Here is a 24,555-nt window from a genome sequence, read left to right on the forward strand (position 1 = left end):
GAGATAGGTCTAGAGGGCCTATAGATGGTAGCGAGTGTGAGGGAGAGGGAAGGAGAGACACCAAGCCTACAGACAAGGCATTCAAAGGCAGAGTAAGATTGAGTGGGTATGATAGTAACATGGACTCATTCAGGGAAAATCAGGGCCACTGCCCTGCCAGATCGGTTGGGCCTGGGCTTGGAAATAATCTTGTAGCTATCAGGGAGAAGAGTGTCAAAAGCTGTGACAGAGCTGGCACTGAACCACGTTGCATTGAGAGCGAGGACGTCAAGGTCTTCAAGGAGGTGACAGATGTCAGAAGAGTGTTTGACAGCAGAGCGTGAATTGAGGGTAGCTAAGTGAAGCTGATTAGCACCTTTGAAGGTCTTCCGAGGAGGGGTACAACCCTCGCAGGGGGCAAAGAGGACAGCAGATGGATTAGCAGGAAGTTAATGAGAGACTGGAGATGCCTATCTAGAAAGAGGAGATTGGGCGGAGAGCCCTGCGCCATGACAGTTCCATTCTGGTAGACATTAATGATACACCTAGAGGATGGGAAGTGAGCCAAAAGGGCTTCCCATCCGATTTCACCATTCATTCGCAAAGAAGGGACAGGACTGTGACCATATGAGGAGTCCATAGGTCCAGAGAGGGAGTGACAAAGAGGATATCAGTGATAGCCTACCTGGAGCAAGCATTGGCGTAGGTGTATACAATGGGCAGGCCTGGGTTGAAGGCCAGGAGACCCTTCTTAAACATTTTTCTTCCAGGCTTCAGGAGGGAGGATACGTGACAGAGTAGCAGTTAGAGTAGAAAGGGGAGATGGCGAGAGCCATGGAACGAGGGGGCAGTTAGTTACCAAAGGAAGAGGGGGGGGGACAGAGAAGCTGCACAATGCTCAAGCAAACTCACTAGGTGGCCTACCATCAAAAAACAGGTGTGAAGACTAAGGAGCATGTCGCCCCATAGGTCCCTGAGCGGTGATTGCAAGGCTCCTGTGAGGGAGGGGGTTACTGCTGCACAAGTCCAAGGGCGGAAGAATCGCAAAAGTCCCCTGAATGAAGCGTGGAACGAAGTGTGCCTGGTGTCAATGGCAGCAGGGATTGTGGCACCTGCAATGATGTGCCAGCTCTACATAGCAGGTAAGCAGGACTGAGGAATAAAAAGTACTATTCACCCCCACAGGCTTCAAGTGGTGCAGAAAGATATCACTGACAAAACAAAGATGCACACGGACTACTCCATAAACCAGTAGGTAAGGATACACTGGTAAGGATACACTGCCACCTCTGCCAGTGAGACGAAACACAACGGAAAGCTGCAGACCCACCTGAAGTTGAAAGAACTTCCCTCTGGAAGCGCCCCAAGGTATGCATAAAGCTCAGGAAGGCTCGCTGGGCAGGAAAAGCTGGCTGCACTGAGCTGGAAAGAATGAGGAAAAAACAACAGACAGTAGGACCTGCAGATCCAAATAGGGCCTCTGTAGAAGAATACGACCACCACTGGGTCTGTTGGACAGAGATGTTTGGCAGAGATGGTTAAAGAAGAGGAGATGTCAGGCCCCAAGTTGATAGTGGGCACTAAAAGGTGAAGACCAAGCCTGGGAAGCATGGAAAGGGTATAGGTTAAAGAACTTGGTGGCGCATTGTGGAGGTCCAAAGGAGAAAAAGAAGGACAGCATAGGAGGTGCAAGAAAGCTCCTCTTAGGCATGAGACTATTGCTCGAGGTAGACTAGACAAACAAGTTACTTACCCGTGGTAACTTTCTTTCAACTGGATGTTCCTCCCACGTATTCCTTGTCTTTGATATTTCCAATATCCAGCTTTGCTGCTTTTGGAAAAAATTTCAGCAGGGGGCGCAGTCGGTTGATGCCCGTCGATTTGATGTCCCTCGGGGGCATCCGTTTCGATTGTCGACGTCACTGAAGGTACATGTAGCACGCGCAGCGCCCGGAGGCTTCTGTTCCATTTTTCAAGTGAAGGATTTTTCTTGTGTCTGACGGTTACTCCTCCTTAGAGAGCCGAGATTGTAACTGCAAGGGAAATTCACCTGTGATGTAGGTTGCAAGGGGTTTTAAGGAATATGTGGGAAGAATTTCGGTCAAAAGAACGTTACCAGGGGTAAGTAACTTGTTCTTCGAATGGATCATGTCCTCCCACGTATTCCTGATCTTTGATACAATGCCAAAGCAGTTTAAATAATTTGGAGGAGGGAGTCAGAATTTAGTATGACATGAATAGATTTCATGAACGTGTGCACGGAATGTTACACTGCTTTGCCAAATGCAGATTCCTTACCTGAAGATGAGTCTAAACTATACTGCTTAGTGAAGGTTTATACAGACGACCATGTGTCAGCTCCACATATATCCCTTAGTGGAACTCCCCTCTGTAAAGCAGAAGAAGTTGCCATGCCCCTGGTCGAATGAGCTCGTAGGTGTTCGAGAATCTTTCCCTGCCAGTTTGTAGCATTCGATATTGCCAATATAATCCATCTTGATAGAGTTTTTTTGGTAATAGCCATACCCAATTCGTGACCTGAATAGCCCACGAATAAATGGTCATCCTGTCAACTTTTTCATTCTGGAGATGTCTAGGGTCAAGCCTATGAAGCCTTTCCTCTTCCTTCCCAGGATGTGGCAGAGGATAAAAAGATGGTAACGTTATCTTTTGAGTAAGATGAAACCAAGACAATTTTGGGGAGAAAAGTGGGCTTTACTTTCAGTACCACTTTATCTTTATAAAAGAGGCTTGCAGGATAAAGAGGAGGCTTGCAGGATAAAGCCTGTTGCTCACTGATGGGGAGAATTCTCAGAAATGTGCTAATTCCCTCCACCTTAGAGACCCCCAGCAACTTTGCTGGATTTTGAGGACTTGATTTTTCTTAACATGGAGAGAGCGGGACCCTTTTTTCCACTCATGTATTTTAATGTGATTTCTGAACTTGGTATTTCTTTTGGTTATGGAGCCTGCTCCATAGGCACCATATTTTACAGTGTGTCACACAGCACCTTCAGTGCTGTGACTCTGGGAAGTCTTTCAGATTTCCCAAAGGTTTAAATACCTTCTCTGGATAAACTACTGTTTCCCAGAGCAGTAAAGTGAAATTGACTTTACTTACATTTGTAACTTTCTAGACCCAGCACACACTATCTTACAATAGGGTGCTGGAGGGGTTACCTAGTATCCCTTTTGTCTAGCTTCTCATGTAACATTTTTTACGTTACCCTTTTCTCACTGAATGGCTGGTGGCAGTGGTTTCGTTTTAACTACCGTGGTGTGCATTTACCGCGGGCTGCGTTCGCAGCTACAGTAAAGCACCCAAGGGTGCTATTTTTGTCAAAATGGCCTCAGTCTTCTTTTTTCGTCATTTCTTTGTAGAAAGGTCCTTCTTGAGATTTACTCTGTGAGCCAAACCAGATTTGGTCCCATTGTCCGCTTTGCCTTTGACGGGATTCACTAGTGAAATCTGCCTCTGGCTCCAGGGTGTCTGGGGTGGGCAGGAAGTGAGGGAGGTGCCCGAAACTCCCTGTGCTAAGTCTCCTAGGAGACCCAAATGCACTCTGTAGTGATTGGCCGGCTGACTGTCCAGCAAGGACAGCCACCCTACTGGGTGACTGACAGCTAGACTGGATTTAATGGGAGAGAAATGAATAAAAGGAGAGGCTTTTGGCTTGGAAGGCAGGTCGACCACTGGACAAAGGAACCGAAGAACTTGAAGAGGACGCCTGCTGCAACTCATGGACCGTTGGTTTGCCCGGTTAAGCCCTGCTGCTGTGCCAAAACTCCAAATTCGTATCAACAGAGAAGCCTCTGCGAGGACGACTTCTCCCCTTGAGTTGGTGAGACCAATCAACTCCAAAGTAAGCCACCTGGACATCCTCCTCGGAGCTGGTTGACTTTCCACAAAGTTGCTGCCGGAAACCCTATATCCAAGGAGAGGAACACCAAATTGTGTGCGTTGCTTTTAAGTTGGCCAAGAGTTCCAGGAAGATCCTCCGGACTCCCAGGAAGCAGGACTGACCGAGCCTGAGCCCCCTCAACAGAGTGCGGGACCCCAGAAGCAAGGAAAGTCCATCTCAACAGTCAGAAACTGCAGTGTTGCTATTTGCGGTAGGCGCGAGGAGCTGAAACACTGAGGTGCCACTTGTTGGAAAAGATTGCCGGTTGCGAACGGTGACCGTCCCATTGCAGAGCAGGAGTCCCCAGACGTCCTCCCTCTTGCAGGGCTGCGCAGGAACAGAAGTCATCTGCTGCACTTTTTCTTCAATACAAAGGTACTGTAAAGTCTGAGAGAACCTGCCTCTTATTGTAGAGTTGCTTGCATCTTCTACTACTCACAAGTCTAATAAGCTTGTGGCCCTACATTTGATTCTTCTTTCTTCAAAGACTTCTAAAACACTGTGCAAAGACTTTCTACTTACCTACCAGAAATGCTTCATCCTATATAAGACTTTTGCCCATTGACTTTGGCCTAGCCTGTTCTACTGAATGACTGTTGTGGGGACCCAAATGTATTTGCCTGCTTAAGAATATGTGTGGTGTCTTGTTTGTTACAACAACCTTTAACCTTTTACCAACATCTAACCTTATTCTAAATGCAAATAGTAAGACATTAATGTCCCCAGCACGCTAGCTATTTAAGTCAGCTGAGGGTGTAGGTTGCGTCTGTGGGCCAATCCAAAATGGTCTTGACTGATTTTAGAATATTAAGAGTATGTGTTTTGAAGTGTATTTGAGCGTTACTTTTATATATCTCCCTTTTGAAGAAGGCTTACTCTAACTGAAATTAATAATTGTGTATTCAAGAAACCTTGTGTGTAAGTGTTTACTGTGAATCTCTGTGTAACTCCCCTACAGCTCACATTGACCCCTCTTGAGATAAGCCTGGCTGCTCAACACGCTACCAAAACTGAAGTACAAGCTTATACCAAAGGTTGGGTTTCCTATACCTCTGTTCAGATGTGTGTAGTGCACCCAAAGGGTACTGCATACAAACTTTGCCTATTACTCACTCACCCTCTGGGCAGATGTAATTGCTACTAAAAAGATGGTTTTTAAAGTTAGTAGCCTCAAAGGACAGGAGTGAATTGGCTCAAAAGGAGCCCCCATCATAAACTACAACACTAAGTTGAGACCCCAAACTGGGATTTGAAAAGGGATTGGAGGGAAAACATTTGTCAGGCCCTTTAAAAATTGTAGTGAAAGTAAGAAACTTCTTCTGAAGTGCGCTTAAAAATAGAAAGTACCACCAAGTATCCCTTGATGGTACCAATCTGGAGCCCCAGACTATCCAGATGTAACAAAAAGGATAACACCATCATTTTATTACATGTAAAAGGGTCAACATTCTTATCTCTACACCAGCGGCAGAAATTATTCCAGCGGCACAAAGATTTAGTTGCTGGCCTTCTGGCCGAAAGCAAGATCTCCATTACGTCGTCCGGGAGGTCCTAATCCTTGTATCTCAGCCTCTCAGAAACCATGCGTAAACACTGCGCGTCCTGATATCCGGATGGAGATCCTGACCCTCCTCTCGCGAGAGAAGGTCCTCTCTTTGTGGAAGACGTATTGAAGTGCAGATGGACATGTCCAGAAGAGGGCCAACTAGAATCATGGTTTTCCTTAACTTGCTCAAACTCCTGATTACGTGATGAATGACAGGGACTGGAGGAAACTCATATGAGTGGAAATTCCCAGTCCACCACGAACGAGTGTCCTAGAGCTCCACTTGGGGGAAATTCCCTTGAGAAGTACAGCTCGCACTTCCTGTTGGCACCGGTCGTGAACGATTACACTTGAGGGGTTCCCCACAGGATGAAGATCTCTTGCAGGATTTCCTGAGTTAGTTCCCACTCGTGGGAGACTGTGCTGTGTCTGCTCAGAGCATCCGGCTTCATGTTCTTTTCTCCGGCTAGATGTGGGACTTGTTGAAGTTGGCAGAGAAGCCCAGTCTGTGAAGGGAGTGGCAGGTATAGCTGAGATATTCCAAGGCTTGTTCTGGGGAACTGCCCCTGATCAGCCAATCGGCTAGCTAGGGGTAAACTTGAATTCCACCTCTCCTGGGACTCACTGCCACAATCACCATCAGTTTGGTGAACATCCTCAGGGCAGAGGTCAGCCCAAATGGCAGAACTCAAAACTGATCATGAGATTCGCCAAAGGCGAACCTCAGGTACTGTCTGTGCTTGTGATGGATCGGCACATGAAAGTAAGCATCCTGAAGGTCCAATGATACCATCCAATCATGAAGCAGGAGGGCCTGAAGGATCTGAGAAAGGCTTACCATCTAGAACTTGTCCTTCCTGAGGAACTTGTTCAAGTCTCTTAAGTCCAAGATGGGTCTCAATCATCTGTCCTTCTTGGGGATTAGAAAATACAGGGAGAACCAACCCTTGTTCCTGTACGCTACAGCTACTGGTTGTATAGCACCTTTATCTATCAGGGTTAAAATCTCCTGCATAAGGAGCGGGTTTGGAACTTTCAAAGAGTTGTTCCCCGGTGGATGACTGAGGTTTTTGCAGAAAAGGGAGGCAGTAACATTGGGCAACTGTTTCCAATGCTCATGCATCTGAAGAAATAGCCTGCCATTCTGTCAGATGCTGTGACAATCTGCCTCCCACTGCAGTCTTGTGAATCAAATCCTCAGAGAGGTTTTGGAGCGGCTGAAGACAAGACAGCCGCTGCGGTCTTAGTACTTCTTCCCCGTCCACCGCAGAAGAATCTCCTTTGTCCTCTTTGAGCTGGCTGTCCTATGGACCTAACCCCTCCAGGGTGTACCCTTGGGGCTGTTCGGAAGTTGTCTGATTGCAGCACCAAAGGAATGGATTGCTGCCTTGGAAGTTTGCAGCTTCTCCAAACTCTCATCAGTCTTGTTTCAGAATAAATGAGTGCCGTCAAAGGGCATGTTGAGAAGTCTGGATTGTACGTCTGGGGCAAATCCTGACTTTCAACCAGGCAAATGTGCACCTCACTGTACATGCCGCCATAGCTCTGCTGTCAGCAGAGTCGAGACCAGTTTGGCGGGATTCGCACATCGCTCTTTGCCATCCTTGACAATGTTGAGAAACCCGCCTCACTCTTCCCCTTCAGGTATATGGTCAGCCGCCATGGAAATGCACTCCCAAAGGGTGTGTGTAAACCTTGCTAGCGTGCAGGTAGCATTAGCCGATTTCAAGGCCATTCTCCCAGCCGAATATTTTTTTGAGCCATGGTGTCGTGACGCTTGTCATCCATATCCGGAGGGATTGTAGGATAGGCATTCTGCCTACTGGTGGAGGTGGCTGCCTGAACCACCAGACTCTCTGGTGTTGGGTGCTTGGACAAGTAAAAAGGGTCAGAGCCTCAAACGCTGCACTTTGACGTCAACTTTTTGTAGACAGCCGGAATGACCTCTGGTGCCTCCAAGTTGGTAGCCACACGCCTTTGTAAGGTTTGGTGGAAAGGCACAATTGGGTTCTCTTTGTGGTCCCATGTCCAAGATGTCAGTTATCGTCTTGCTCAAAGACTGGTGTTGGTCTCGACCACCCCATATACTCCATAACTCTTGACATCAATTGCCTGTTTGTCACTTCTGCGTGGTCACTGGGGTCTGCCCTGCCGAACTCAACCTCTGGTGAGGTGTTTAACCCCCTAGCACCATGTAGGCATTCTTGTATGTTTTTCATTCTTGAATCTTTTGAAATGAATGCCTCAGGCACTGATGGTGTTCCATTCTGCAAATCAAAAGGTCTGGATTCATCAGAAGATTGCTTTGCATCCTCATAAATGGAGGAGAGGGTCTTGAAATAATCAGACCGGGGCAAAGGAGTATGTCTTTTCCAATATATTAGATGTCGTCATATATTTGTGGTCAAAGGAGCCGAAATTGTCGAGACTGTCCACGTTGACGGCTTCGACACATGTGGCATCAAGGAGGTTGACGCTCAAAGCGTTGATGGCTTCTCATAAGTTATTCGCGCTGATGGCGTTGATAACGCACCATTCAACCCTGATGGTGTTGGATCTTTCGGCGTCGATGGCTCAGTCCTCGAGGGGACTTTTCCTCGACTCGAGGGATCCTCCGATCGCTCTAGAGGACTCTTGTACGCCAGGTCCACAGATGCACAGCTCTTGTGCTTATGAGCTCTTTCGACCGGAGCATGGCTATTGGGTGTAGTAGAGGGGGGCAAGGCTGCATTCTCGAACACCTTTAACATTCGTAATCTAATCTCTTCCCACCGGTGAGCTAGACTTAGTGGGGCAAATGACCGGTTCTGGTGAGCAACTTGTAGGCGAGGAAGATGGCGATCTATGGCGCAGTTTCTTTCCGTGTCTTCAAGACGAGTGGTGTGAACCACTACGTGACCAGGAAAGTTTATTTTTGCGACGAGGAGAAACTGTTCTCGACTCATCCGAAGTTTTTTGACCGAGTCGAAGGGGATTTTTAGGTCCTCATTGCCGCAAGCTTCTCTCTACGCTATCTCATGGCTTTGGCCATCATGTATAGGCAGTCCTCGCACTTCGATGACGGATGAGTCGGTCCCAGATACCATAGGCAGATCCTATGGGGGTCCGTAATGGACATCTTCGTACCTCAGTCAAAGCATTTCTTGAAACCAGACCAGGGAGTGGAAGACACCGAAGACAAAGCCATTCTTCACGGATTCACTCGAAGAATTAAGAATTTATCGAAGAAACTATCGAAGATATTCCTGTCAAGGAACGAAGTGTACTGTATCTGAAGCGTAATCGCAGAAAAACGGAACTGAAGCCAACGGGCGGTGTGCGTGATACATATACCTTTGTTGATGTCGACATCGAGACAGGGGCCTCCGAGGGACATCGAGTCGATAGGCATCGATGCAGAGTGCCTCCTGCTGAAATGTTTTTTTTGAAGCAGCAAAGCTGGATATTGTAAATCGAGATTAAAAAAATACATGGGAGGACAAAATCCATTTGAAAGTGGTGTTGGAGACTAGTCAGGACCTCATCACAGCACGATGTGACGGGCTGCTAGTCGGACCTGTAGAGTAGCTCAGGCGTCCAGACTTTTGGTGGAAGCTCTGGTGCTCACTTCCACCCCACCCAGACCCAACTCTTGCCACTGGCCAAGCCGAATGTGCAGGTGCACATAGAATCCCATGTGCCTGGAGAAGGGGTATCCCGGAAGATGTGGAAGAGAATCAAAGAACCTGAAGTTGCAGAAAGAGAACCCCAAAGATTTATTTGAACCAAGATACTTTTTATTGGAAACTAGAAACCTTTCTGTTTGAACATGAAGGGGTTGGTGTTGGAATTCAGAGCCTTTGCCAGAAGACCATTGTTGAACCCAAAGAGAAGTTATCCTGTACAACGCTGGAGAAGGGCACTTAAAACCCTTCCCACCATCCTACCAAATACATAACTATGCTTATGGTGTTGGGGGCGTGGCTTGATGGCTACGTGAGAGGACGTGCTCTCAAGGGGCTCCCATAGATCCGGCACAGATCCTTTGGATTAAACTAGGTTTCCCGGAGAAAAAGCATGCCGGCAACACACCCCAAGACGTAGGAAGGTCCGGTGTATATGCATCGAGCTTGCGAGGCTGATCAGTGGCGAGCTGGAGGAACCGCAGTCACAGAAAAGAAGCTGGGCACTAGAGACTGGGGGACAGACAAGATGGCGGACCAGGACAAAGGGCCATAAACTGACCGCAGGGTCCCGGCCGTGAGCGCAGGCTGGTGCAGTCTGATTGTGCCTGCTGCGGCTTTGCGTGAAATAGGGTGCCCAGCCCGTGAGCAGCACTAGGACCCAGCCAGAGAGGGCCTGTTGGATCAAGTGACAGACACCGAGGCCCAAGACGAGAAGATGAACAACGGGAGCGCCCTGCATACTTTGATTCCTGGACACAGCAGAGGGCTAACGCAGATCGCCCCTGGCAGCGCTGCCGAGACTTAGCGTTGCACAGCGAAGCGGCTGGCACTGTGCTCGTCGTGCACTGAAATTGGATTACGAGGTGCCCGACAGAGCGAGGGGCCCACGCAGTGTTGGAGCCTGGAGGGGCTGGCCAAGTCAAGAGGTGCCAGTCCCTGCAGCGACCCGGACCACCGGGTGGACGGTGCCGGAGTCAGACGAGGACATCCCCCGGCGGGGGCCCCGACTGGCCGTGTCGGGACCTGGCGCACTGGAGAGGGAGGCCAGGTAAGGAGGCCTCCCCGGACACTGAGGCCCCATTGGACAGTGGATGCGCCCCGAGGGTTGTGCCCTGCCAGGCCCCTCGGTGGCACATAATGGGACCGGAAAGCAGCATATGCAGCCCTGGAATGCGCTGGTGAGCACCGGTCCCCAGGATAGTGCGCCATCCGCAGCAGACAAGCTGGTGCTGCAGTAGAACACAGGTTGGTGAAAAGGGGAAACTGCACCTTAGCTGGAGGACGGAAGAGGGTTGCACCGTAGTTGGTGCCATCTGCATGGCACCGGGGCTCCCACATAACTATTCAAACAAAAAAAACAACATAACAAGCCGCCTGGACGAGATCCGAGTTCTGTGGGGCCCACCATCAATTGAACGGAGTAGAACAGGCAGCTCACCCCGGAACATTTGCTGAACCCCAGAGAACATGCAAAAGGCAGCCTGTGCTGGCACGGGGTCCGATAAAGGCATTAAAGACACAACTGTGGGCTAGATGGCAGTGGGGTCCTGTCGGGTCCCGGAGTAGAAGTGTGTGGAATCAGCGAAAGAGCCCGACCACCAGCAACAGAGGGAAACACGGCATGGGCTGGCGGAATAATACTGAGCTGGCGCAAGCACGTGGGAGGACACAGCCCATTCCAGGAGCGCAGTAGGCAGTAGACATATACCCCAACACGGTCGAAGCGGGCCCTAAACATCAGGAATAGCCCGACATCACGCAGACCTCCATGCGAGAGGTGGCTGTGCTGGCCCTCACCTAGTTGGCACAGCACGATGTCTAACAAAATTGTACGACCGAAGAACAAGCAGCCCACGCTGGATGCCTATGCCAAGACATCTCCAGGGGCAGAGGAGGCCAGGGGTAAGGACAAAACTACCATTGTGATGGAGGAAGCTCCGGGCACAATCCAGGAAGTGCTGGCTGCGATTGCGGACCTGAAAGTTGCCTGGGAGACTAAACTAGGCCTGGCTATGAACCAACTGAAAGTAGCACTGGACCTTAAGGTCGGAGCGGTCCAGGAAGATGTGAACTTAAGACAAGTTGTGAGAACGCTTGCGGAGCGCACTGGAAACCTGGAAAAGGAGATGGCCCCAAACACGGCGGAATGCGCCGCCCACAGATCGGAACTCCATGCCCTTGTGCAGCGAGCAGGCAACCTGGAAAACAGAGCGGAAGAAGCAGAAGGACGCGCCAGATGCAATAACATCCGCATCGTTGGATTGCCAGAAGGAATGGAAGGGCCTAATCCAACGGAATACGTGGAAACCATGTCACTGCAGGAAATAACCGGAGGGGCACTGACCCAGGGGTTTACTGTTGAAAGGGCGCACAGGGCTTTGACACAGAAGCCACCCCCGGGAACCCCCCCAGGCCATTGATTGCAAAGATTCTGAACTACCGGGATCGGGAAAAAAAATACTTGAATTCTTCCGGAAGGGTGGAACGATCGAAAGGGGGCCTGCGAAAATTACTGCATACCCAGACTACACCTTGCAGGTGCAACACAGCAGAATGAACTTCGGAGCGGTGAAAAGAAGATTGAGAGAAACAGGTCATAGATATATGTTGCTTTACCTGGCCAAACTAAAGGTGTTCCACAAGAACAAAACCTTGTTTTTTGAAACGCCAGAGGACGCCATGGAGTGGCTGGATACGCAGAGCCGCCCCCAGGAATCGGGTATCCAGACAGGAGCCGAAGAAGATAAGTAATATGCGGCTGTGGCACCCTAGGTGACATAGCGCAAGACACTGGGACTAGAATATAGCATTAAATAAGGCTCACAGGGAATGGGCTGCTTGGAAAGTGCATGCTTGCAAGTTCCGTTTGAACTGATTAATCCTATTTATATAAGTGTGAGCTCCTGGGAGACAACCCTTGAACCCCACATAGCATTAAGCTTAGTTAGGTCACTAGTAGTCCAGTGACGCCCCGCAGGGTCCTAATCCTCAGTGCTACGAGAAAGGACCAGACGCAGGTGGGCCTGAGATCCATGGATGGAGCTGGGCATTTGTTGGGTTTGGGTAGGGAGGGGGGAGGGAAAGAGTTGTGTGCAGTGGGGTAGGGTTGGGGAAGGGGGGGTGGGGGGAGTTGTTGGGGCTGGGAGGGAGGTGAGCCAGAAAACGAGCATCGGGAACGACATGGAAAGCGGAGGGGAGAGAGAGGACATCAAGTCAATGGAATCGGGTAACCTCAGAGTTGTGACCTGGAACATGCAGGGCCTCAATAGTTACCTAAAACGTAATAAAGTAATGATGTACCTAAAGAGGATGAAGATTGATTATAGCCCTGCTACAGGAAACCCACCTCACCAAGGAGAAACTGGAGGTGGTTAGGAGAAAATGGAAGGGAAGCGTCACGGGAGCCACATATTCGGCATATGCAAGAGGGGTGGTCATATGGGTAGCGCCACATGTGCCGTTTCAGCTGCTCCAATCGACGACAGACCCGGAAGGTAGAATGGTGGTGGTGGAGGGACTCCTGGAGAACAGAGAAGTGAACATCAGAAACTTATATGCCCCTAACCATGATACCGCAGCTTACTTTAGGTCTTTATATAGTAAAATTAGCCCCCTGTTGGGTGGCACAATATTGTGGGGAGCTGATTTCAATTGCACCCTGAACCCCGGGATAGGCAGGTCAGATAGCAAGCCAGCAAAATCCGCACCAGCAGCTAAAGCGTTGAGGACACTGTTGACAGACCTCAGACTGGAGGATGTGTGGATAGAGTTGCACCCAACGGACAGGCAATACTCGCATTACGCAGTGCCACATGACCTGCATACTAGGCTGGATTATGTATTCGCCGCCGCCGAGATAGCGGGAGAAATGGTGAGCGCAGAATATAAAGTCAGGGTACTTTTGGACCATTCGCCTTTGGTCTTGGAATGGCGGCACCACCCCCCTAGGGCGTGAATCCCAATGTGGAGGCTCAGAGCTGAGGCCCTACAGGACCCGGGATTCCGAGAGGACCTGAGGGAGGCCATTGTGGAATACTTTGCCATTAATACCGGTAGCGTACGATCTCTGGGAACAGTATGGGAGGCATTCAAGGTGGTGGTACGTGGGGTAGCCATATCAAAATCCAAAGGGCTCCAAGGGGGTATAGAACGAGAATTGCAGGAAACAGAAAGAGAGTTAGAGGACTTGATGCGAAGAGGGGGGACCACCCAGGAAGACATTGCCAAGACAGAGTTACAAAAGGCTAGCAGCGAACTCTGGGACAGATTGTGTAAGCTAAATTATAAGAAATATACAGAAAGGCAACATGCGGGGGCGACAAGCTGGGCAGACTACTGGCCTGGTTATACAAAAATGAAACACCCCGACCGGTGATTAGAGAAGTCAGGGATGAGGAAGGCTGGATCCGTAACACCCAGGAAGGAGTAAACGAGGAGTTCCTCATATATTATAAACGTTTGTATGAGGACGCAGGTGGAGATGTGGGTCAAGAAATTCTGGAAATTCTAGAAGATATAGGTCTGCCCACCTTAGATGACTTAGAACAAGCAGATCTAGAGGCCCCAATCACCTCAGACGAACTGGAGACAGTGATCCAACACCTGCCCACGTGTAAAGCGCTTGGGTCGGATGGGTTACCCAGCGAATTCTATAAAGCGTACAGGCAGGAGCTACTCTATCCGCTGCTGGCCATGTTCAATGAGGCCTACGAACAGGGGGGAGCTGCCGGAATCCCTCCGAGAGGCGGTGATCATCCCGCTCCTGAAACTGGGCAAGCCGAATGTGGATTGTGGGTCCTATAGGCCCTTATCGATTCTTAATCAAGATCGCAAAATATTCACAACGGTGTTTGCCAACAGGCTTAAGCGAGTAATTGGCAAATTGATACACCAAACAGGCTATTTCCCCGGCAGAAACATCACGGACAACCACAGGAGGCTACATCATATTATTGATCAAACTGAGAAAGACCCGGGTGAGCTGGCCATTGTGTCGCTGGATGCGGTCAAAGCCTTTGACTCAGTGAGGTGGCCATGGTTGATGGCGACACTGAAAGGGTACGGGATAGGGCCGGGTTACATTAGATTGGTCAAGATGTTATACAGCTAAGGGCGTGGCCAGCGAGCGTGCGTGCAATCGAGACGTGATTCTTCGGCGCTCCCGCGCCCACCTGAAATATCCTGTGATATGGGAAACGAAAACGCTTAAAAACGACATCCCCGGGCGGCTGAACCTCGGGGAACCGCCTCGCGGTGAAAGGAGCCGAATCCGTGAAGGGGAATGCAAATTATCTGTGTTGAAAAACTGGCGGAAACTTTGCCCGGGCCCAATCAAGATGGCCGCCATCGAGACACGCTGAACTGCGGCGGGGACGAGTGGAGGTGGATAGCGACCCTCGACCGCCAGATCTCCACTGAGTACAGCGCAACGTCGCCTGCAGATAAGGGAGCAGCTCGGTACTAGGACAGAGAGCGGTCTCCTCCTGTGGGTGAGGCCGACGCGGTCAGTGACGCCCCTGGCGCCATATCTCCACTCCCTACGACCGGTGAGAGACGGCAACGAGTGAGCCGCGTGGGGACTCTCAGCCTGAATTTAAGATATATACGCATCCCCGAGGCACCCGGAGGGGAACGCTTCTGCGACAAAACTGCGACAAAACACAGCATACGCCCGCACACGCCGACAGCACTGGTAAACGCCCGAAAAACGCCACGAGAAGGAGTGCTCCTCCAAACCTGCACCGGACGACTCGCGCAAAGCAGCATCATGGGCAAAGAAAAGAGCAAGAAAACCTCGACGCAAAGTACAATGGACCAATATGTTACGAGCACATCTACAGCAATAAGCGTCGAGGACCGGGAGGGGGGGGGGGGGGATTTGGGGGGAGGACTGGGGGTGGACTCCCCTCCGCCAGACAAGGCTCTGTCGCTAAAAGACGTAATGGCCGCCATCGCCAGCTCACGCTCCTCGGTGGAACAGAAAATGGACACTATCTCCACAGAGGTCTCCTTCCTCCGCCATGACCTCCAGAAACTCTCGTCTCAGACCGGGGAGGTGGAACAACGAGTTTCTGGCGTGGAGGATGACCTCAGGGGGGCATGGGGGTTGCACCAACAGCTTACACAAGCATTAACCCGACTGAAAGCCCTGGAGGCCCGAGTTGACGAGGGAGAAGGCAAGTCCCGCCTTAATAATATTCGCATCCTGGGACTGCCGGAACGCACAGAGGGACCCAGTGTGGAACTCTTTCTGGAAGAATGGCTGGCGGACCTCTTTGCGCCAAAGACCTTCCAAACTTTTTCTCAGTGGAACGTGCACACCGCATGCCCGCGGGTCGCCCGGCTCCGGATGCACCCCCGAGAACAATCATTGCGAGGCTTCTTAATTATTGTGACAGAGATGCCATCCTACAAATGGCCCGAACAAAAGGGTCAATGACATTTAATGGAGCCAGAATTGCTTTCTTTCCAGATTATACTCGAAGTCCAGAAGCCAGACAATCCTTTGAGCACCTAATAAGGAAGCTTCACTCTATGAACGTGAGGTACGGGCTGCTGTTCCCAGCCCAGTTAAAAATCCAACACGAAGGCAGAACTGTACACTTCACCGACCCACAGGAAGCCTGGAAATGGGCGGAGACCCACATCGGCGGCGACTGGACCAGACAGGACCAACACCGCAGGGGTAGATCAAGACCCCGACCGCAGAGAGAAAGACCAGCAACCTATACCTCAGATCCCAGTTGAGCCAGACGGAGACCCCAATCCCTAACACGGCCTAAACTGGAAATACCGGCCGGATGCGTGAGCAAACTGAACCACTAATGGACTCAAGAACCAACCCTTCTCCTGGCAACCACCTGTAATGCAACACTACTCCTGAAGTGACAGCAGCAGTGAGTTGCCTTCACCCCTGTATAAGGGATCATATGAGCCATATGTGGTTGCCATTAACACACCATGCCATCGGCAGACGCCACACCCCACTACTCGAGGCACCAAACCCACAAAGGAGTAGTAAGTCAGTGGGAAAGGGGGAAATTGTTCATGTTAGTTAATCTGGCAATATAGTTTTAAACGCCAGTAGAGTTTGGGCGACAGATACTTCATGTTGGTGAGGAGTATGGGGATGGGGGGGGAAGTGTTTTATGTTCGTTATTTGCCGGGAGGTCCCACCATGTCAATGTCAAGACACCACCAAACATACCATGCCCACACTAAGCGCGCACGCTGTGTCCCCACGGCCAAATGTACCACGCACCTATCAGGCACAACATCCCAGATTCTTAAACAGCAATGGCCGCACAGCACCATGTAGATTCCATTAATGGGAATACACAAGCCCCAATGGTACCCAACAAACGCCACAGGTCCCTTAAAATCCTTACCTGGAACGTAAATGGCATGGGCACAAGTATGCAATTCCTTAATGGATGCTCTCCTGACATAGCCTTCCTAACCGAGACCCACTTAGCAGGCTCCACATGCCAATTCTTCCGCAGAACTAACTATCAACTAACTTACCACGCGGGGTACACAATGGGTTTACGGGGCGTCCTGATCCTCTTACATAAACGACTCCCTTTTGAACTATCTGCTGTGGCGCAGGACCCTTGTGGCCGCTTCGTGGTGCTCCGGGGCATACCCTAGGGGAGACAATTGCCATTTTAGCGATATATTCCCCTCCGGGGTTGAGGAGGGTCTCCTGAGGGAGGCGACGGCCTTGATGGCGCAACAACAATCGGATGTATGGATCTTGGGAGGGGATTTTAACGATGTCATGTGCAACACATTCGACCGGTCCCACATCCGCAATCGGAACCCAAACCGGCCCACGAGGCTGGCGACCTTTGCGTCAGCGCTTGGTTTGAGTGATGTGTGGAGAGAACTCCACCCTACAGACCAAGGATTCTCCTTTCACTCTGGGGCCCACGCATCCTTATCCAGACTATATTACTTCTTCCTCCCAACCCCCGAAGCATATAGGGAAGCATATAGGGTAAGAAAGGCTGAACTCCTTCCCCGTGGCATATCAGATCCCTCGCCCTTGGAGGTGACGCTTCGTACGGAACGTCCCCTACCACCTAAAACACAGCTGCTAAATAATTACTACCTGGACCTCCCCGAGTTCGTGTAACACATCACGGAAAAATCGAACAAATTCTTCGAATTAAACACAGGCTCGGTAGAGGACCCAGTGACAACATAAGGCAGTAATTAGAGGGGAAATGACGGCCTGGACGTGCAATAAAAGGAGAGAACACCATAGGAAAGTGACGGAGGCTGAGGATGAGGTTGAGAAATGGGAAATCAGACACCATCTCCGACGCTAGCCCTGAAATACATCGCTCCCTCTTGAAAGCGAGAGCAGCCCTCCTTAACACAGCGTTCGACAACGCAAGACAGGCGCATAAAGTGTCAAAGACCAGAATTTATGAGCAGGGCGACAAAGCGGGCAAACTATTGGCGTGGGTGGAACGATGTGAGGAAGGGCGCAGACACGTCAGACAGGTTACTGGCAGCCAAAATGAGCTTGCCCAAACAGACCCAGAGATAGCGGAGGCATTCGCCAACTTCTATGCCGCCCCAACGGCCTCTATAGACTCATCCCTCCTAGATGAGATTGTGCACCCGCACTTGTCGGAAGTGCAGAGAACACACCTAGATAGGGAACTGGACGAAGCTGAAATAGCGGAGGCTATGACCCAGCTACAATCCGGGAAAACATTGGGCCCAAATGGTTTCTCGGCCGATACCTGGAAGAAGCTGGGCAGCAACAAGATGGCTACCCCCCCCCCCCTCCGCAACCTGTTCCTTGCAGCCAGGGAGAAGGGCACCCTTCCACTAGAACTACGCCATTCCCAAACAAGGCAAACTCCCCGACCAGTGCACATTGTATAGGCCGATATTGCTTATTAATAGCGAAGCCAAAATCCTGGCTAAAGTACTGGCCAATAGGCTCCAAACGGTCATATCCTCACTGGTTTATCAAGATCAATGCGGCTTCATACGCCGATTACATTTGCTATGGGAAAGAGCCCCAACTCTCAATACACCGCTTGCACTACTCGCAATTGATTTTGAGAAAGCGTTCGATTCGGTGGTATGGGCAAGTCTCTGGGCAATAATGAGGCGCATGGGCATCGGTGAAGCCTTTCTTAGCTGGGTCCAACTTTTATACGAGGCCCCATTAGCCGCAGTCAGAGTGAACGGCTGGACCTTCCCGCTGGGCAGAGGCACCCGACAGGGCTGTCCTCTGTCCCCCCTCCTTTTCGCCCCAGCAATAGAACCACTGGCCCGATGGCTCTGACAGGTCACCACATGGTCCGGATTCCACTGGCCAGCAGGGCGAGAGGACAAGCTCTCCCTTTATGCAGATGACCTATTTCTCTATCTAAGCAACCCAGTCCACGCATGTCCAATCATAACCCAAATGCTAAAGACCTATGGGGACTTCAGTGGCCTCAGAGTAAATTGGGGAAAGTCGATCCTCTTCCCAGTAAGAGGTGGCGACCTAGCAATTCCTTGGGACACCCCGTACCGAGTAGAGAGGCAGGGCTTCCACTACCTGGGCATATGGGTCTCGGGGGCTCTATCGGACTATGTGCTTCACAACCTGCACCCACTAATTGACCGCTTTGCCGGGGATGTACAACACTGGATGCTCCTACCCCTTACGCTTATGGGCAGAGCGGCCCTCTTTAAGATGATGGCACTTCCACGTTTCCTTTACATACCGCAAAACGCCCCACTAGCTATACCAAATTTGGAATTCATCTGAGTGGAGCGTCTCCTTAGGAAGCTGGTATGGAAGGGAGGGCAGCCCCGAATTGGGCTGACCACGTTGCAACGATCTATCTGGGAGGGGGTATAGGCGTCCCACACCTTAGGTCATACTACTGGGCCAGCCAATTAAATGTAGTCAATGACCTCCTCCACGGGGATCGCGAACTTCCGCTCTAATATGTGGAACTACCCATTATTCAGGACACCCCACCACTTGAAACATTACATCAGAGTCTATCCAGGCCCCCAGCACAAACGATGTCGACCCACATCGCGATCATTTGGAGGCAGGCTCACATGCACATATGTTGGGGGAACAAGATCACCACGGCAGAACCACATGTTGTCAGAAGTACGAAAATTGAACGCATGGTGGGTGAGGGTGGGGATAACCACGATAGGAGATATCGTTACCGATGGCTCCATCCTCCCCTTTGAAACACTCCAGCAGAAGTTTGGAATCCCAGCAGCAGAACACTACCATTATACACAACTAACACATGCCCTCAATGTTTATAGGCAAGCACTTATCGATGCACCAGATTGCACACCCCTGAAACGCAACCTACTCACACAACACATCCCTACCAAGGTAACAACCATCCTATATAAGGCCATTAATGCATTCACTACCCCGGAACTGGTCAGCCTCAAAGCCAGATGGGAACGGGATGTTGGGGCCATTGAACCTGAGGACTGGATCCAGGTTCTCATGCACCCACGCAAAATAGCAATAGACTCCAGAATAAGACTGATTCAGCTCAAGATACTCCATAGGGTATACTACCCCCGAGTGGCCCTTTTTTGGTTGGGGAAGGGCAACGGATCCAACTGCTTGAGATGCCAGGGGGAGGAAGGCACATTCATCCATCTACTCTGGGAATGCCCCAAAATCAAGACCTTCTGCATACAATGCTCCCAAATATTCGGAAGGACGCTGGGTCGCACGATAGCATTACAGCCTGCAATAATGTTACTGGGGGCCCCAGATGAGAACACCGCAAACAAATGGGACGGTATTTTTCTCTCCATAGCAATGGGCCTGATAAAGTGTGACATAGCGCAGAAATGGGGAGCCCCGGAGTGCGCAACAGTGGCTCAATGGTCAAACGAAATGGACATCTGTGCGGCGAAAGAACACAGAATATACACAGCAGGGGGATGCACAGCAAAGGCGACAAAAATTTGGGGAAAATGGGAAGCACGTGTGACTTGAGGACTGCCACCATTGGGGGAGGAAGAAGAAAAGGGGGGTGGGGGAGAAAGCACAGGAGCGCAACACGGAACTTGGCAAGTAACACTGTACTGGAAAGTGATGTACAGAGTGGCAAGACACGAGCAGATTGATGGACCACCCAGGTGACCAGGGGATGGAGGGCGGGGGGTAAAATGTTGGTATGTTGTATGTATGTTTTAAAATAACCAATAAAATGTGTTATTATAAAAAGATGTTATACAGCTCCCCGATTGCAAGGGTCAAAACAGGCACTATAATTTCAGACAAGTGGCAACTCAGTAGGGGGACTAGACAGGGATGCCCCTGGTCGCCCATGTTATATATTCTTGCGCTGGAGCCGTTGGCAATTTGCCTTGGGCAACAATACAGAGAGGTGGGGATTCGTACGACAGGAAACACACACTTGATATCACTGTACGCAGATGACAGGCTCCTCTATCTGCGCTTCCCGGAAGAGAACCTGCAATATGTGCTGGAGGTGATGGATCGCTATGCTGCCCTCTCGGGCATATCGGTAAACCCCGGGAATTCCAGCGTGTTCCCCTTGGGGAGATACAAAAGTATTCCACTGGAAAAACTGCCCATTCTGCAGATACCCTGGCAGACAGACGTTTTCGATATCTAAGCATAAACATATACCACAAGATAGAGGTAGAGCACAAACAGAGAAAGCCGTTGAAGGTATTAAAAATAGCATGGTGTTTTGGTCCAGATTACCCCTTGCAATGATGGGAAGAGCAGCACTGCTCAAAATGGTGGTTTTGCCCAGACTGTTACACTTTTTTGTAAATGTCCCGTACTTGATCCCCAGACGTTTCTTTGTCAGACTTCATAGCCTGTGAAGGGGCTTCATATGGCACAATTCTAGGAACAGGGTGGCCCTGTGGAAACTACAAAACTCGTGTGATAAGGGGGGCATAAACCTGCCGAATTTTGAATTGTATTACTTGGCGGGATAGCTACTATATGTAGCTAGGTGGTTGTCCGCAGAGGAATCAGCGGAAGCCAGGCTTTTGCAGGGTGATTCTGCCCCAAACTTCCTAAAAGAGACAGTGCGGCTGCACAAAACGAAAGTGTCGGAGATGGGGAGACTGCTGGTGCTGGGCTGGGAGGTCTGGCGCAGGGCATGGAGAACTGTGGGTGACCCAGACCCGCTCTCTCAGCAGGTCCCGTTGGTGGTGTTATGTGGGGGAGACTCCCAACTGATTAAAGGGGTTCGCAGATACTGGGAACCGTTGGGCCTGGCCCCCCTTGGGGTACATAAGGGCCAATATATATCACTTAGTCCAGGATTATGAAACGGGTGAGGGAAAGGTGGCCGGAAACAGTACTTGCAGAAGAACCCGATGCCACCGTAGAAATGATGTACGATGTCTCGGAAGGTGGGCACGAAATATCTTGGATATATGAGCTCTTGAGTACAAAGGCGGGGAAGGAGCTGCTCCAATTGAGGCTTGACTGGGAGGAGGAGGTGGGTGAACCCATGACAGAGGGACAATGGGATAGAGCCCAAAAGTACCATAAGGAGGTGTCCCGGAATGCGAGACTCCAGCAGATCCAGCTATATGTCACCCACAGAGCTTATTTGACACCCGGCAGAATAGCCAGGTTTGGTGGCTCGGCTATACAGAAATGCCCCAGGTGCGGGGAGGAAGCGGCTGGGCTGTTGCATATGTTCTGGGCTTGCCTAGAAGTGAAGAGATTCTGGGTAGAACTGAAGACAAGAATAGCCAGCCGGGAGGTGGTGCTTGACGTGGGGTCTGCTTGGGCATGTATGCTTGGGAGCTTCCCTAGGCCACGTAATCTAAAACATATTAGCAAGATGAAAGACCTGGCTTGTATCCTGGCCAAGCGCAGAATTGCAATGTGCTGGAAAGCGGCCCACCGGCCTAGAGTGGAGATGTGGTGGGCAGACCTCCTGAAATGGGCTGAAGTAGAAACTGCGGCCTGGTATGAAGCAGTCACTAGAAGGGGGGAGGAAGAGGTGGGCCCCCTGATAGCCTGGAGACAATTGGTGACTTTGATGGCAAACCCCCACCAGGTCAATCACGAAATGGAAGACTGAGATGAGTTGACGATAATTGAGACACCTGAAGATGCTCAGGTGGATGGCACGGATACGACGGCTCGAGTTTTTGGGGAGGGAGGGGGGGGGGAGGATGGAGGAGAGCATTAAATAATGTAATGTCTTAACATTGATTATGAACGTCCTAAATGGTTGTAATGCTGGAGTGTTGTTTGTTTAAAATAATAAAAATTGTTCCAATAAAAACTACTTATGGTGTTGCGTCATGAAGGGTTTGTACAGGTTGCTTATGGATCAATGACTGTCAACATATGGTCTAGAAAAACTGCAAAGGGAGACCGTTATGCATTTCCTTACTCTCTGAGTAACCTTTAGGAGGAGTTACGCAGAGCTGTTGTGGGCTTGAACTGTTGATACAGAGTTCCCGTTAAGGGTGAATGGACTGTCCATTGAACCTATGTGCATATGCCGGTCTCTATTGTCTTGACTACAACTAAAATCGGTCCAATGTGTGGTCCTCTTTATAAGGTTATTGTGATCGAAAATACAGTCTCTAAGTGAAAACCGCAACAAAAACAAACTGGGACTGAAAATATCCGCAAAGCTAATGCACTATACAATAATTATGTAAAGAACAATAAACTCCTCATTTTTCACCAGCTGATACAAATCACAAACTATGTTGTAATCCCAAACACATTGGTCCTCAGATTGTTTTGTCTAGACTGGATGAAAACACTTTTTGAAGGGAACAAAAGTCATGGTTTCTCTTATTTAATTTGTGTGCATATTGATTTACTTAATATGTCTGTTGAGGAATCGTCATTTTAAATCATTTTCCTTACCTTGACATATCAGTTGAGGAATGTTCACTTCTTTTGAGGGTGGAATGGATATTTACAGTCTCTTCTTCCCCTTCGACCACTAGATCGTCAGTGACGTCGTAAATTATGATGTCCTCTGAGAGCTGACCTCTTCTCTTTAACCCCTTCGCTGTTTGGATGGATTCCTGTGAAAAATACACTATTAAAAGACTAGCTTTCCTTGGGTACACGCCACCATTGCCCCTTGCTCATCAAAGTCAACGGAGCCTACATAACTTCCACAAATGTTTCACTCCCTCCCACCCCCCGACACTCTTAGGTTTTATCCATTAACACAAAGCTGACAACATTGTTGTAGTCAACAATCTTCTTTTACCCTTCCCACCAGCACATCCTCCCCATCTCCTCTCCTCCCACCCGAGTGTTAAACATACACAAACAGCACATATGATAAGTTAGCACATTTAAACCATTAATGATCACACATTCTGAATAGCAAACAAATGTAGTCCTTGTAGATGAATAGGACAAGAGAAACGTTCTCAGATCTCTTCCCAGATCCTCTCACTGCTACAGTTAATCTCTACATTGTTAAGGGTATGACTATCTTTATTACGTCAAATTCTGTTTGTGCATTAGTGGAGTGGGTGGTGGGGAGGAGCTCAAACTTATTCCACTTTCCCAGAATCGTTAATTTACCAGCAGCTGCATGACTAGTATGCTCTGCTCCATAAAATATATAAAGATGATCAAATAGCAGATCCAAATCCAACATTTCCTTAATTTTAGATCCAACTGCAAGCAATATGCCCTATGTGTTAAGGAGTATTGCAAAGGTCCAGTGCACCGATCGGGAGAATTTTAGAAGACTCACACTTGGGACACCAGGCTCCAACTCTTAGTATAGACCTGAGCCACACAGGTTTTGTTGGTAGCAATGGCTGACCAACTCAGCGTATTTTAGGGGAGAGACAGGGCTGAAGGCAGTACACAGAACTTGGATCATACACATAGGCCAAAGAAACCCCAACACACCAAAATAATGGTTTATTTTATATATACAAACTAAGATAAGTAATTTTTCAGAAAGGTAAGTACTATAACCCACAATAATGAACTCAGAAAAGCCAAGGCATTATTCAGAGTAAATAGACCACTTTGGCTCTTCACTAGCTCCCGGCTGCTTCACGGATTGAATTCAAATACCTCTGCTTCACCCACAAGGAGGTCTTCGCTCGGGACCACACTATCTTCACCTTTATCTTACTAAATACTCTCCCCTCTAGACCACTGCGCTGCTCTGGCTCTAACTCTGTGTGCAAAGCGTTAAACAGAGGGAAGGTGGATGTTCGCTTTCCTCAGCTGGCACCCTCCTATGGAACAGCCTCCCCCTCCCTCTGCGCCTTGAACAGGATCATCTTAAATTTCAGAAGCTTCTTAAGACTCTCCTCTCTACTGCCCCCTTCCCTCGCACCCTCAATGCTCATCACACGCTTGTATTATTGTCAGATTTGTTTTGCATTTACCCCCGTACCTCCCTCCGTGCTTTCCCTCACAATTGGTGAACGCACTCAAATTAGCAGAAATGCT

General features: G+C 49.7%; 1 protein-coding gene across 4 annotated transcripts in view; it reads right to left on the reverse strand.

Annotated features, from left to right (window-relative positions):
* HSF2 (heat shock transcription factor 2) overlaps positions 1–24,555 on the reverse strand; it is a 1,113,385-nt gene that overhangs the window by 447,577 nt on the left and 641,253 nt on the right. For all 4 annotated transcript variants that reach the window (XM_069606600.1, XM_069606598.1, XM_069606599.1 and 1 more), the window contains one exon: positions 22,987–23,150. In XM_069606600.1, the coding sequence (XP_069462701.1) occupies positions 22,987–23,150 (164 nt within the window). The remainder of the gene's footprint in view (positions 1–22,986; positions 23,151–24,555) is intronic.

This window comes from Ambystoma mexicanum, chromosome 4p (genome assembly GCF_040938575.1).
Source record: "Ambystoma mexicanum isolate Mex_15411 chromosome 4p, UKY_AmexF1_1, whole genome shotgun sequence".
NCBI lineage: Eukaryota > Metazoa > Chordata > Amphibia > Caudata > Ambystomatidae > Ambystoma > Ambystoma mexicanum.